Source organism: Caretta caretta, chromosome 11, assembly GCF_965140235.1.
Source record: "Caretta caretta isolate rCarCar2 chromosome 11, rCarCar1.hap1, whole genome shotgun sequence".
In the NCBI taxonomy this organism is placed as follows: Eukaryota; Metazoa; Chordata; order Testudines; family Cheloniidae; genus Caretta; species Caretta caretta.
In genome coordinates, this window is record NC_134216.1 from 37981669 (window position 1) to 37997827 (window position 16159).

Below are 16159 nucleotides of genomic sequence, written 5' to 3' on the forward strand. Positions count from 1 at the left end.
CTTCTCTCTTCTATTTTTATTCTCTCAGTAGGGATGAATATATTTTTAGAACACAAGGCAAACTAGGCAGTCCTTCTGCTGTGAGAAGGAAAGTGTTGACTAAAAGACACTCAAGAGAAGTAAAAAGAAAAAGGAGTATTTGTGGCACCTTAGAGACTAACAGATTTATTTGAGCATGAGTTTTTGTGAGCTACAGCTCACTTCATCGGATGCCTACTGCATTTTTATGACAAAATTCTGTCTACTGGACATCTTGGTGTCTAATTCAATCTCATATTACTTGCCTGTGCAAAATTCCTATTGATGCCAAAGGGAATTTTGCCTACACAAAGAGCATGAAAGCTGATATTTCTTTGAATAAGAAGCAGCCCAGCTTCTAGATTATTTTGTCAGTAGTCCTTTTAAGAGCAAAATGGACTATTTATTTCATTCTATATTAAAACACTAAACCTGAATGTGTATTAGCTAAATTATACAATGTGCTAATATTCTGCATATTTTATGTTGTATAGAATCTGACCCTTCCAAAGTAATAAACCTATTAATTTTTCCTTTAAGTCAGTGTTAGGCCAAGGATGAATTTGGCCCAATATTTTAAAATAGTTCCAGAAAGCTACATTTACATTTCCAAGTTTAATTGCTGTCACCTTTTGAAAAAAAAGGGACAAACAAAGGGTTTGTCACTTTACTATGCCTGTTGTCTTTTTTAAGAGAGTTATGTGGGTATTTTAATTTTCATCCCACTGACCTTGATCTTCATTGCTTGAAAATGCCTCTGGAATATCAAAGGAACTCTCAAGCAAAGAAGAATGGCAAGAAGCCCTGCACTTAACATCACTGCATATTAATTATGGCTGAGTAGAGCCAGTCACAGAAATTTGTGTTTTCCTGGCTTCATTTTAGAAGATGAATTACAGTGGAGTAAAGTAACCTAGACACATAGGCTATAATTAGCAAATATACAACTCTGTATTTTAAAAGTCACCCATTAACACCTCACTAAAGCTTTAAATTCAGAAGTTATTGTTTAAGAAGGTGATGTTACCCTGTGGGTGTAATACTCCCAGGAGTGGAAGGACTGAAATGGGTCCCACTTCAGTTGGTGGAAGGGAAAAGAAACTGCAGAACAAGTGTACAGGGGGACTTTACATCACAGGCACAAAGCAGACTATATACTAGCTCCCAACAGAGGCAGGCGCAGTAGTGTGACTACGGAGTCCACAGTCCTACAAGCCTTATGTGAAGAAACCTGTCCATAGAGTATGTGTGCAAATACCTATCTGGTATGTGTGCTTGCTCCTAAGTTAGGCAGAAGTGTGTGCAGCTGCACATGCCAGTTTTGAGAATCTAGTCCTGCATGTCTATCCCTAAAACAGTATACACCAAGTTAAAACAAACACAATGTAAAAGAAAACACTGGATTAAACAACTGTTTTGGGGGCATATGGTGTCATTCTTCTCTACATAGAGTTGAATACTGTGTAATAAATGATGGCTGGATTGTCTGTATGTTGTCATTTTATAACAACAAAAATGGAAGCAAAGTAGCATAGTGCCTTTGGTATGAGCCAAAGGGGAACAAGTAGCTAAGCAATGTACAATGGCATTTTGGATTTGCATTATCACTAGAGCTGGTCAGAAATTTTTCAGCAAAATGCTCGTTCAATGGAAAATTCTTTATCACTGGAACTGAAACATATCAGTTTAAAATGAAATTGAATTTCTGGTCTAAACCAAAGAGAGCAACCCACACCCCAAAATAGCTAATAGCCCAGTGGTTAGGGACCTCAGTCAGGATGTGGGAGACGCAATTTTAAGTCCTTTGTTTGACTTAGGCATTCATTATTCTGGGTTGGGGAATCTTATTTTTCTGCATTTTTTTGTTTTTGAAAGGTCTAGTGTTCTTTTCCTGTTCGAATGAACCCAAGTGTTGAAACCTCTGTTTTTCAAAAAACAGAATTCTTGGTTTCTGGCCAGACCCAATACTAGCCTTGTACTGAAATTTAGCAGCCACTTACATACTTACTGAAAAGAAAAAACACTGAAAATAAATAGCCTCTACTGGCTATTTAAACTTGCGTGGTGGTAGTGGGGGAGAAAGCAGGGGGCGTGCATGAAATGAGCAGAAACTACCTGCATCTCTAGCTAGTCTCCCTGCTAAAGCTAGAGGTTTAGGAGAAAATGGGACTTGTTTATGTAAAGTGGAATAGACATCAGGTTGTCGACCCCACAAGCTACAGTTAAGTTTTCTTATTTTATATGAAGTACAAGATGTAATTGGGCTTATAAAATTTGTGAGCTGATGTAGCATTGGTCTGAATATGGGCTCTGAGCAAATATTATACAAATATTCTCCAATAGCTGTGACTATTTAATCTCTATCCTACTTTTAAAGAGTGGAGCAGTCTGTTGTTTGCAGTGTATTTATATTTTCCTTAGGTCCCTTGCATTTTTTTTCCTAAAATGAAATTTGAGGCATTTCTATTGTAGTGGAATGTTTTGTTCAGCCAGACTTAATACACACTTTTATCAATTGGAATTCTTGTTTTCCTTTATTTCATTAAGATATTTGGGCAGAATGGCTGAGAAATGAAGATAAAAGACAGTAAGATGGGATGAGAATTAAAATACCCTGGTCATTATTCCTGTTTTTGCATTGTTCATCTAAAATATCAATTTAAATGACAGGGAACAGTTTGATTTCTTTAATATCTTAACTCAAATATAAAAACATAATGGCTATGCAAAAGGTTTATCAAGGGACAGGGATTAGTGTCAAACAATTCTCTTAGATTAAATTCCCTATGTAATGAACAGTAATGTAACAATGCAGTTTATGGGAATTGGCATTTTAAAAAACTTGCCTCCTAATATATAAGGTACAAAAGTAAATATTTAAAGGACTGGAGCTTAGCATCTTAATCTCTTAGATCTGCAATACTGGGTTGGACATCTCAGGTGAATAGGCTCTCTATTTCCAGCGCCTACCTTTCTGATTGACTGGAAATCAGAACTAAAACCAACATATTTATGGGAACATTTGAAAGCATTAAATAGACTTATTTTAAAAGGGAGATCAATTCTTAAAGGCCAGTGGGACAACTTGTTTCATTTGAATTGCTTTATTCTTCCCTAGAAAAAGGGGAGAGGTCACAAATTTGGATTAAACCAAATACACAGGCACAGTGTTGAGCATAAAGAAAAACTGTACAAACTGTCTTCATCTAGAAAGAGCTGTTTCCAAGACTTCATGAGAATGAAAAAGAAATGTACATGAAATCACCATAAAAAGGGGACTTTGTTGTACTTTTCCAGAACCTTTTAAGCTCCTGCTGGTTGTTTACCAGTATCTTGCATTTCTACAATATGGTATTTCTTTATTAGCTTTCTTTCACTGGGGATTATTAGACTCTCTCTGATTTTCAAGTACATATTTTTCAGCTTTGCTATTTTTCTCATGCTTTTAAAAGAGTGTGACTGAATATTAGAAGGAGGGGTTGTTACAGCTCTGGTTTTTAAATGATGAGTTTTATGCAGTAAAACTCTTAAATAAATCAAAGCTTTCTCCAATGTGGACCTTCTTTTATTATACATCTTAAGAAAGCAATAGTATTACTCAACAAGTACATTTATAGGAGTTACAGACATTAACTTAAACTCACAGATAGTAATAAAATGACATTGGCCATAGTCACTCATCATTTACACAATTGCTATATCAAGTTATATGGCCCCCGGGATCCCATTTGATTCTAAATCCCAACCATTAATTTCTCCACCCCATTAAGGATCATCATCATCATAGGACATTCTGATCTGTGGCTAAAGGATGTGAACATCAAGGCTACATTTTTTCAGTAGCTATCATACATATCTTTGACCAGGCTACAATGTATCCATTATGTTTATTCCTGAGGCAATGTGTCAGATTTTCCATTCTGTTAGGAGTCATTTCATCTCAGAGGGATTTACTTCTCCTCTAGAGTGCTCTCTCAGAATATTTAACATTTGCATTGAGTTACCACAGTCATCACTGATGGGCTAGCTTTTTAGCTATAAGGCAGGTCAGAAGACTTTGAAAATGATGCCGTCTCTTAGCAAATAGAGATTCTAAAAGTAAAGCGTGACATTCTCCAAAATCCAGAGCAGGGTGTATCTGCACGTGGTGGCAGAGGTCCATGATTATGTGCTTTGTTTTGTTTAATGAAGTAAAGACTGTCCAAAGAAAAAGGAATTTTCATGGGAACACTATCATTCATATACAATAATCTTGGAGTGGATTCAGCCCAGCCCATCACTATCACTTGTTGTAGGATTCAGCCCCAACATTTGCAATGTACCTTGTTAAACAAAGAAGATACATCTCATCACTTCAGGAAGTGCAATGGAGGTGATAACCAGACCTGTTGGTGACATGTCTCGGCTCAGAGTGGTGGAGAGGACAGGGGTGATTTAAAAAAAAAAAAAGCGTAAAAGCAGCAGTGGGAGAGAATGCAAAATCAGTTATAAATTGGAGAGCAGATCTACTCTGGCTTGATCACTGCTTCTTGCAATATTTATTAGACATATTGCTCAGTATCTAGGGGGCATACAATTCCCAATTGGTACTTAAAAATCCCAGAAGCTTGACAGTCTATAAAGGGATATGTTTAAATAGGAAAACCCAGATGTTACATTTACAAGGTCAACATACCCCACCTGCTTAAAACCCAAGAGCTGCTACTGCTGAATCTAGTCACTCAGCAGTGAACAATTAATCTATCAAGCAATGTAACCTTTAGCAGAAGAGTACAGCATTGTACATTGTGAGAAACAAAAAGGGATGCACTGCTTCAGCCAGTTATAGACCTGCAAGCTGGAGCATCACGTATCAGGAGGGTTTTCAAATGCCTTCAGTAAATTAACATTCATACAGAAGACACACAAGATTTCTCACATTTGAATTCTACAGCTTTTGTAGTTGCTGATAATCAGGAGGTTTCTCTGTCCTTGAAACTAGTTCACAGATGTTCATCAGTTAGTCAGCCTTCCACGAGGTAACATAATGGTCATAATAAAAAATTTAGTTCTTAGGACTTGATCTGCCGAGCTGTTCCAGACTCTGTCCAAAATATATACTTTAAACAATAGTTAAATAAACACATTTCAGAAACAGCTTACAGAGCTATTTCAAACACAATTGGAAGGCCCTTTAGAAAGAGGTCAAAAACCTCACAGAGCATTCCAGATGCAAAGATATGAATCACATGAGCCCTTGAGATCAAAAACCTTATCCTCTCTGACAGGAGAGTCTGCACTGGGCTAGAGGATGCCAGAAACACAGCGAGGTACTTGGGACTCAGCCCATTTATAGATTTAAATGTCAAAGCTGTGACCTGAACTGTATCCACTTCTGTACAAGCCCTCAGAGAAGGGAGATTTCAGAGTAGCAGCCGTGTTAGTCTGTATTCGCAAAAAGAAAAGGAGTACTTGTGGCACCTTAGAGACTAACCAATTTATTTGAGCATAAGCTTTCGTGAGCTACAGTGTAGCTACAGTGTAGCTCACGAAAGCTTATGCTCAAATAAATTGGTTAGTCTCTAAGGTGCCACAAATACTCCTTTTCTTTTAGAGAAGGGAGAGAAGCAGTGGGTAAGACGACTCATCTGGCAACAGTTGATTTTGCTGTTGCCATCTGCACTAGCAGTGGATCAGCCTTTAGGTAGCCCATTTGGAAGCCATTGCAATAATCCAATGCTGCTCTGTAACAGAGGCACAAGCCATTGTTATCAGAACATGAGGAAGGGTTAGTCTGGCAATTTTTTCAGCTAGGAAAGGTAGCCTTGACCTTGGCTGATAGAAGATTCTCATTAGCCACTGATTCAGGCCCACACCCAAAGTGCATCTCTGAAGCAATTTCAGGTCAAGGAAAAGGATACCTAACCTCATAGCACTAAATATTATGCTTCCCCCCCATCCACTGGAATAAGGGGCCCCTCTTAACCACACCTCCCTTTGCATGGAATCACATCCCCAATATATGTACAACTCAAATGTAGCATATATTATCTGTAACATTTTGTTCTGTAAAATATAAAATAATGTACTTTTTTTTTTAATCATAGTCTTTGCTCAGCATTTTCTTTCCCTCTGGCTTTCTTCCCTCACTTCAATTGTCAGTTCTACCCCACTTCAGATTTCTTTCCGCTGTTCCATCTCTAAATCTTTCCAACCTCTTCCCCCTCCCCACCCCCCATCTCTCTGCTTTGTTTTCTCCATCTCATATAGTGTCTTCTTAGATTTGTGTCGTCACTCCCCTTAATCACCCACTCTTCACCCTCGCTCCTGCTCTCACCCCAGCACCTCTTCCCTCCACAGATTCCCCCTAGAGACTTCATCTCTGTTCCCCACCCCCCAATCACTGATTCCCCATAGTGTTGCTAGCCCCTCCCCGTACTTGCAGTATCCTGTTATCTCTAACTCTCACAGCAGATTCTGCCCCTCCCCCATTGCCATTCCCTTTCACATGCAGATTCTCCTGTGTTCTCTCCTTGGTGCCTTTCTCTACCCCATTCAGGCTTTGTCTTCACTGCACATTTAACTCTGGTTCAACCAAATTTTCCCCTTAACACGCTCCGTGTTCATACATTCATGCCACATGGCGAAGCAGCCACCACGCCCTATGGTATAGCACAGACCCCAAATTAGCTTATCCTGCACCTTGCTGATAGCTGCACATTTTCCTTGCAGGTATGGTCATCCACCTGAATAGAGACATGATGGCCCCACAAGCCTCTTCTGCACCCATTCCTGTGTACTAGCTTCCCATCTACTTGTCCTCTGACCTATGACTGAAAATAGTCTACTTTCACATGTCTCTGCTCAGCAACCTCGGTTCTACCCTGCTTGCAGTTTTTCTAGCTTTCTTCATCTCCAGCCTGAGTCCACCCGAGCCCCACTGTCCTGGACAAAGGGGAAGCAGAAAAGCTGAAGTCTAAGGACTTCAGCCCCAGACAGGGGCCTGTAATCTGAGTCCCAACACACAGGGCTGACACCCTCAGGCTTCGGCCTTGGGTGGTGAAGCTCAGGCTTCGGCCCTGGGACCCAGCAAGTCTAAGCCAAACCTGGTGACCCCATTAAAAAGGGGTCACAACCCACTTTGGGGTCCTAATCCACAGTTTGAGAATCGCTGATCTAAACTATCTATGCCACAATTGTGAAAAGGAGGGAGCTCCAGCCGTGACTTTCATAGGGACATATTTGAGAAATCATTCAGGCTCATGACTCAAGGGATGAATACACAGTGCCCATAAGAACCAGGGATTCGTCTCAACATTGCCAACTTATGACCAACAATGCCTGGGAGAGCTCATTCCATCAGTAGTATGAGCTGTATTCTACACCAGCTCTGATGTGGGGGGGAAGAACAAATACATTTTTTTAGTGATATGACTTAACACTGATTTGTTCTGTGTGCATACATTTGAACCACATGTGGACAAGCTGGTAAGCCCATATATTTAGCATAAATAGTTTCTTCTTTACCTGTATTTACAGGTGTCTTTCTTTAATGTGTGCATAAACACACACACTACATTTGATTTCTAGGCAGTAACCCCATGTTCCATAAAGCAGTGGCTGCAGTATACTCCCCGCGCAGCTTGGGAATGTGAGCACGCAAGACATTCCTCATGGCCTTGACATAATAGACCCTGTGCCATCAATAAGTGCATTTGGTGGTTGTCTGTAAACAGACCCCAAACCATAATTGCTGTCAACACATTCCGTCCCTATCTTCACCCATATTGAGAAGCTCACAACACGTATGGCGTTAACACACAACAGCCCAAATGAGTCCATAAGCAGTGCCATCTTGCATTTAGTTTGCCGGAGGCATATTCTGACAGCATCCCACATTTCCTCAGCACGAAGTTGAACTGTCTCTTGTCGGTTTCCTCCCACAATCCCTAGAGCAGACAGATGAATTGCCCCCACAACACAATGCCAGGACAGAGTGGGTTGTGTTGCGATTGACTCTTAGGATCACACCCAGGTACAGCACCAGTGCTGACATGGGGCATGACAGCAGTGTGCTTACATCAGTGTTGTTACACTGTAGCGCATTAGTGGCTGACTAACCTACAATTGCTTTATCTGTAGTTAAGAGGCAGTGAAGACAGGGCATCTGACTCTGTGCATCCACACAAATTCCTGAGGAGGAGAGAAAACTGTGTGTTTCATATGTCCAACATCTCCTCCCATGGGGTCTTGCCCCTGCTTCCTTCTGCCCCAATCATCCTTTGAAAATCTTTTCACTGTCTTAACTTCTAGCCCACCCCAATCACTGAAGGACTACATCATATGCCTGTGCCACCAATCATCACCAGGCAGCAGTGAGACAGATGGAGAGGAGCTAGAAGCAGCATGCTATAGGGAGTTCCTGCTGTACTACACGTGTTACCTAGTGCTGGGGATAGAGAAGACAGGACTTTCCTTCCTCCCAGTGATGGATGTCTGGCCCACCCTCTAGGGAGGCTGCGAGGAGCAGGGAGGTAGTGTGCTCTTTTGCCTTCTACTAGAAACGATCCTGCTGACACCACTGAGAGGCTACAGTGGCAGACATGACCTTCCTCCACATACTCCCCTTGTACACCCAGTGACTGCTGCTGAAAGATGCGATCACTGTATGCTAGATGCACAAATATCTCAGCACATTTCATGGGCTTCAGCAGGTGTTTCATAGACTTCTATTGACCCCGAAAAAGACTGGGGGCTCTTGGTGTATAATTAGCTGTACATGAGCTCCTAGTGCGATGCTGTGGCCAAAAGGGCAAATGCAATACTTGGGGGCATAACTGGGAATCTCCAATACTAGCAGAAAGGTTATTTTTCCCCTCTGTGTTTGGCACTGTTACAGCTACTACTGGAACAGCGTCCAGTTCTGCGGCCCACAGTTCAAGAAGGATGTTGACAAATTGGAGAGGGTTCAGAGAAGGGCCATAAGAATGACTGAGGATTAGAAAGCATGCCTAATAAAGGTAGACTGAAGGAGCTCAACCTATTTAGTTTAACACAGAGATGTTTAAGTGGTGACTTGATTGCAGTCTGTACATACCTGCAAGGGGAACAAATATTTGATAAGGGGACCTTCAGTCTAGCAGAGAAAGGTATAGCATGATCCAATAGCTGGAAGATGAAGCTAGACAAATTCTGATTGGAAAATAGGGTGTACATTTTTTAACAGTGAGGGTAATTAACCATTGGAGCAATTTATCAAGGGTCATGATAGATTTTCTATCACTAGCAATTTTTAAATCAAGATTGATGTTCTTCTAAAATATAAGCACGAGGAATTATTTTGGGGAAGTTCTATGGCCTGTGTTATACAGGGGATTGACTAGGTGATCACAACGGTCCCTTCTGGCCTTGGAATCTATGACTCTATGGATGTTTGTCATAAGAATGTGTAACCAAATTTATCAACAAGTGGTGAAAATGTACTTAGAATCACAGAATATCAGGGTTGGCAGGGACTTCAGGAGGTCATATAGTCCAACCCCTTGCTCAAAGCAGGGCCAATCCCCAACTAAATCATCCCAGCCAGGGCTTTGTCAAGCCTGACCTTGAAACATAAGAAGCTCATTTCCAAGTTAACAAGTAAGTTGTGTATGATAAGTACAGTGAGGACAACTGTACTACAGAGAGTTGGCCAGGAAGTTTTGAGTTTCCCCATATCCTGCTGTCACTCTTCTTTCTGACTCAGGAAGTTTCTTCTAAAGTGCAGATACAGAAACTGATTGCAGAGAGTGAATCAAAGAATGCAGCATGGCTAGATTATAGCCACATTAGTCAGTGTTCTCAAGATACAATATTTCTTGTTGTTAATTAAGGCCGGGGGTTTTGAGAATTACTAGTGATTTGGCATGCTTCCATTTTTGGGGTGTCCAACTTTAGACACCTTAAAAGGTTCCTCCTAATTTTCAAAAAGTGCTGAGTAGCCTTTGAAAAAAAAATCAGACCTTTTAAAGGTGTCTTGACTTGGACACCCAAAAATCATTTTGAAAATTTAGCATAAAAGTTATCCTAAATCCAGCTTCCTTTCTCATTTGAGTACTATTCCCAATGAGATCAGATCCAGCCTGTGGCCATACTTACTGTAGGCAGAGCTCTTAAAGATTCCAAACCTGACTGGAGCTTAAAAACAACTGGATATGAGTCCTGCCCAAGCCAAACAAGAAAAATTGACAGTAACTTCAGTGTATTCAGTGTCATTGGAGCCATATTGGTCCCAGGATATTAGAGACACAAGGTGGGTGAGGTAATAACTTCTGTTAGTGAAAAAAACAAGTTCTTCTTCAGACCTCTTTTCTCTCACTGACAGAAGCTGGTCCAATAAAACACTATCTCATCCACCTTGTCTCTAGTAAATTCAATGTCATGGCTGAGATGACCTCACTGAACTCCTCTGGAATTCTCCCTGCTGTGGCTGCTTTAAGGTTTGTACTCAAAGGGGTAAGGAAAATAAAGGCAGAGAGGAAGCAGCTAATTGAGGGGTGGTTGATACTTGCATAGTCAATTGCTTGACCACACTTTGGTGCATTATGAAATCTGTTCAAGGGACTAAATAACTAATGTCTCAGATTTATTGCTATAACTCAGTAATGATATTGTACAGTAAAAAGATTCTATATGATGCCAGTCTCCAGGAAGCTGTCTTATGCAGCAATGTCACATTCAACTTATGCAGAAGGTGGCTCCCAAAGTTACAGTCCTAAAGCCATTTCATAATACCCTACATTTTTACAAGTAAAAGGTACCAGGTATGCCATCTGAAACTATATTTAACCAAATCAGCTTTTCTACTTTGTTTTCATGGCATACCCTTTATGTTTGTTTTGAACACATGCATTTCAGGTACCAAGAGCACCTCTAGGGTTGTATTAGGGTAGAACAATCATATGTCTTGTCCTCTTCTGTTGTGACATTCCAGGACAGGCCTGTAAGAGTAACTGCCTTTCTGTCGCTATGGTAAAATGCTAGTCTGTCCTGGCCTTGACAGCTTCCCTATTTGCTCAAGCCAAAAAAACCACAAACAAAAAAAACCCACAAACTTATTTCAGTGAATGCAAGGAGTTACAGGATACTTAGCATTAGTGAGTAGATTTATGTAAAAACCATAGGCCAATTTAGGCCATATAACTGCTGTAATATTTGTGCTTAATGCGCGCGCGCACAGACACACACACACACACACACACACTGAAGATAATATGTGATAGGCTAGCCAGCATATAGGAGTCACCATCCCCCTATGACATCTTGATATTAGAAGTGGGGGTCAAAAGACTCTCTCTCATGAAAGGAGGATAAAGAGACAGAGGTGCACAGATGCCTTCTTTGACTGGGGAATTTCCCCCAGAGCCATTCTGCCCCTCTGTACACCCACCTAGGAAGGTTACACACCCCTTAATGTGACTTATACAAATGTATTTTGTGTAAGTTAACAGAATATTGTTCCCACATAGAGAAGAAATGAAAGAAACAATATTCAGGACAAAGTTATTCAAGCAACATTGTTTTTCAAGAATCAAGTCGATGTGGTCCTTACAAAGTTGCATTTAAATAGAAAGTCATATTACTTGAAAGGTTTTTGTTTGGTTTCCTAGCATTTTATCTCAAGTAGTAATAGTAAAGGCTATTGCTAACTGAGTATAATGGGATATACGCAGACTGACTGTGGAGTGGCAAGTGCTGAGTTTAATAATGCCTACCACATGCCTGCTGTACATGCAACACTTTGAGTTAAGGCTAAACTGCTTGTCATGGTCCCGATTTTCTAAAGTGACCGATGATTTTGTGTGCTTCACTTTTCAGGCACACTACATCAAATGTTTAAAGGATCCTGATTTTCAGAAAATTGAGCATGTGTCCACCCTTTGAATAATGAGCTTAAGTTGTCTCATGGAGGGCATATAAAAATTGAGGACCCCCACCAAAAAAAAAACTCCCACTAATCCTTTTTGAAAAACCATGACTATTGCCTCTAAATTTTCTCAGTTATGTTGGCTTGAACAAGACCTATACATTCTATTTATTTTAAGGAAAAGCAGTATGTAACGGATCTCAGAAAACTGGTTATTAATACCTTGAGCCATTAACTATCTTCCATTTTGCTTTGACGCACCTTCATGTCAGACCATATAAGGACATATCAAAGTGCATTAAGTCTTAAGCAGAGTGGTATGGTTTAAAAGTTAAGATCAAAACTCTATGGATATCATATGAAGAGTGAAGCTGCGTTAGACCTGACAGAATCACTCGCATTGGTATTTTAAGTGGAGCAGAGCTCCTTTGAAACTATTACAAGGCTTAAAGGGAGTTGTCAAGGTTCCTCCCCCACTCTGAACTCTAGGGTACAGATGTGGGGACCTGCATGAAAAACCTCCTAAGCTTATCTTTACCAGCTTAGGTCAAAACTTCCCCAAGGTACAAAATATTCCACCCGTTGTCCTTGGACTGGCCGCTACCACCACCAAACTAATACTGGTTACTGGGGAAGAGCTGTTTGGACGCGTCCTTCCCCCCAAAATACTTCCCAAAACCTTGCACCCCACTTCCTGGACAAGGTTTGGTAAAAAGCCTCACCAATTTGCCTAGGTGACTACAGACCCAGACCCTTGGATCTTAAGAACAATGAACAATCCTCCCAACACTTGCACCCCCCCCTTTCCTGGGAAATGTTGGATAAAAAGCCTCACCAATTTGCATAGGTGACCACAGACCCAAACCCTTGGATCTGAGAACAATGAAAAAGCATTCAGTTTCTTACAAGAAGACTTTTAATAAAAATAGAAGTAAATAGAAATAAAGAAATCCCCCCTGTAAAATCAGGATGGTAGATATCTTACAGGGTAATTAGATTCAAAAACATAGAGAACCCCTCTAGGCAAAACCTTAAGTTACAAAAAAGATACACAGACAGAAATAGTTATTCTATTCAGCACAATTCTTTTCTCAGCCATTTAAAGAAATCATAATCTAACACATACCTAGCTAGATTACTTACTAAAAGTTCTAAGACTCCATTCCTGGTCTATCCCCGGTAAAGACCAGCATATAGACAGACACCCTTTGTTTCTCTCCCTCCTCCCAGCTTTTGAAAGTATCTTGTCTCCTCATTGGTCATTTTGGTCAGGTGCCAGCGAGGTTACCTTTAGCTTCTTAACCCTTTACAGGTGAGAGGAGCTTTCCCCTGGCCAGGAAGGATTTCAAAGGGGTTTACCCTTCCCTTTATATTTATGACAGGAGTGCATGAGACTTGTTATGGATATTCAGTTATAACACATATTTAATGAAACTGGAAAGGTTCTTCCCTTGGAAGCATGATAGTCTCAGAGGAGATGTACTGAACATTTGCATTCTTATGGATTATTGACTGGATTGACCATAATGGTTACTAATTAGCTATTACTAACAAATAACTATTTTAAAGCATATTTAGCAATGTCAATCATTTGATGTGATGTACAATAAGTGTTCTAAATAGTCTCCCCTGAAGTTAAGTGTACAGTGTGATAGATAGATACACTTTTAAAAGTGTATGTCTTTCTTCAACCTAGTCCTGCATCTTGTGCTGTGTTGAAAGTAGAAATTTTCATTGAAGTTGTGTGTGCTCCTATATTGGATCTTCTTTCTAACAGTGGAGTTCTTGATATTTGCCACTCACTCACAAGCTACCTTTTGGGAAAAGCTGATCAAGAAAGTTTCAAGAGCATCAGACACTAATGCCATCCTAAAAAGATTCCATTCTGGATTTAACCTTCCTTCGGATCACAGACCATACTTGTCAGTGTCATGAATGTGCCGTTCCTGCTTTTAGACTAGGTTCAATTGTGCTTTCATTACCTTAAATTTCGCCTTGGACCCAAGAGCAATCATACGGTATTGGTGCAGCATACTCCCTACGAGGAATGCAAGGTCCCTTTGTTACACTATTTCAAATCAGGCCTGCGTGGCGAGAATTCAGACGATAAAGCTGTGCTCAACCACTGATAATTGGAATCCAATTTTGCTACTTAATCATTACAGAGGCCAAACAATCCTTAATACTTTGACCCTTTAATACAATACATGCTCCAACGTAGACTGAAAATAGAAACAAAATGTCTATTAAAATAAAAATGTCTGTCAAGTGAGCTATAGTTTTATGTTTATTGTATATGTAATCTACAACACCACAGTATGGAGCTTTGTTCCTCTCTAGTGGCTGGTCCACAAAAGACAATCTACCGTGTAATGGATTTAATCCTTTAAACTCCGGTTTTAGAGCTGAAAAACCCACGTTCAAACTGATCCAATGGTCCAGGTAGGGTTTTACACACAGACCATTTTCAACCTCGAACCTGGTATCTCTCATTGGTGATAATTACCCTCATTGGTTAGGGTGGACACTGCATATCATCTGGAACGGATCTTTTATTTCCTCTGGAGTTGTTTTTAATCTTTTGATGCTGCAGATAATCTTTTCTTGAAGAATTTAGCATCAGACATTCTGTTCCTGATCTCACTTATATTCTTGTAAAACAGGAATAAACACCACTGAAGCTAGTGGAGTCACATGGGTGTCAAACATTTGTGAAAAATAGCAGACTCAAGCCCATTGTCACGGATTAATTTTACTTTGCTAACCTGTCCGGTCTTAAAAAGGGGAACTGGTCTTCAGCTCTTGTTCTTCTTCAGTATGGGCCTGGGAAGAGATCTATTTTGTTGTTTTGTATTTCTTTGCTAAGGTATTATCATATTTGTTCCCTCACACTTCAACTCACTGAAGGTAATGGAATTATTCCCGATTTTCACTGGTGTAACTGAAGGAAATTCGGTCCATAGTCTTAAATTGTGTGTTGAAAGGTGTGTGTTTTTGTTTCTTGTGTTGTCTACTGGGGTGGTTGATAATTTTTCCAGCCCTCAATTCAATTTGTCTACTTTTAGATGCCTGCAGTTTTGTTGTTGGTTCCCTCTCACCCCAATTTAAAAATGACAATATGTCTACATTTTCATTTACTGGATCAAGACAACTATAGAATTAATTCTTCATATACAATTCCTTCTGATGGATTTTCTTTTGTACCAGCCAGACAGGGCTATAACTTAGGGGTTGGTTCCTGCCAGCTGGGATAATAATCTGGGGTTGTTTAGGGGTAGAGAAATCTTTTGGTTGTCATAATATAGCATCCAGGTCACTGAAATGTTGAGGAACCACTGCTCCTCTTCTGGTACCTAGGTGCTGAAAAGCTCATCCATACTTTTTACAGCCATGCTGAACCAATAAAACTACTCTCGGTTGACTTTTCAACTGTCTTTAAATCAATTCTTATTTTTGGAGAATGATTACATGCCTTCATGGTTCATGATAAAAGAAGATTAAGCTGCTTCCACTTTCAGATTTTGCTTTATGGGGATTGGAAAAAAATCCAGTCTTTGCAGTCTCCTGGGGCACGTTGACTCCGAATGATTACAACATCCAGATGTCCCAATCTTCAGTTACTTGCTTAGGAAAAAACAATTTAGATTTTAAACTGATCAATAGAATGTGATAGTGGTCTTAATTTTTCCAGTATGAACTATCAGAGCTAACCTAAGGCCAAATTCTGCTTTCAGTTAATCAGGTATAAATTTAAGAATAACTCCATTAAAACCAATGGTATGTCCTGAATTTACACTACTGTAACAAAGCAGAATTTGGTCCCTGGTGGTTAATAATGAGATTGCATGTTTCTTTTATGTAATAAATATTCTCCTGCAAACTTACACTTTTGTTTGCAGTTGCAATGTGTGCTATCAGTATTGTACATCTCAGCTCTACACAGCAAGTTTCAAGTCCCTCCCTTCTGGAAGAAGTTTTTAGGAAGTTTGATTTAGACAGCTAGTTTCTAGGTAACATGACTCAGTTCCTCATTATTTCCTGTCACCATCAGTATTAAGTCTAAATGGGAAAAATAATTAGAAAGTAATTTGAAGATTGGGAAGCTGTTTGGGTGAATGTTAATAAGATCTCACTCTCCTCTTGGTTTTTCAGAAGTAGAAGCTCAGCAAATTTTACTGAGCCATTGGAGAGAACATGTAAGCCAGGTCTTGCTGAATACAGTAAAGGCAGGTAGTGTCATTAACAATCTTGGCACAT

General features: G+C 40.0%; 1 protein-coding gene across 8 annotated transcripts in view; it reads left to right on the plus strand.

Annotated features, from left to right (window-relative positions):
* B3GALT1 (beta-1,3-galactosyltransferase 1) overlaps positions 1-16159 on the plus strand; it is a 378681-nt gene that overhangs the window by 286374 nt on the left and 76148 nt on the right. For 2 of the 8 annotated variants that reach the window (XM_075117928.1, XM_075117927.1), the window contains one exon: positions 10361-10475. The exons of the other annotated variants lie outside the window; for them this stretch is intronic. In XM_075117928.1, coding sequence (XP_074974029.1) covers positions 10361-10475 — 115 coding nt within the window. The remainder of the gene's footprint in view (positions 1-10360; positions 10476-16159) is intronic. 8 annotated transcript variants of the gene reach the window in all.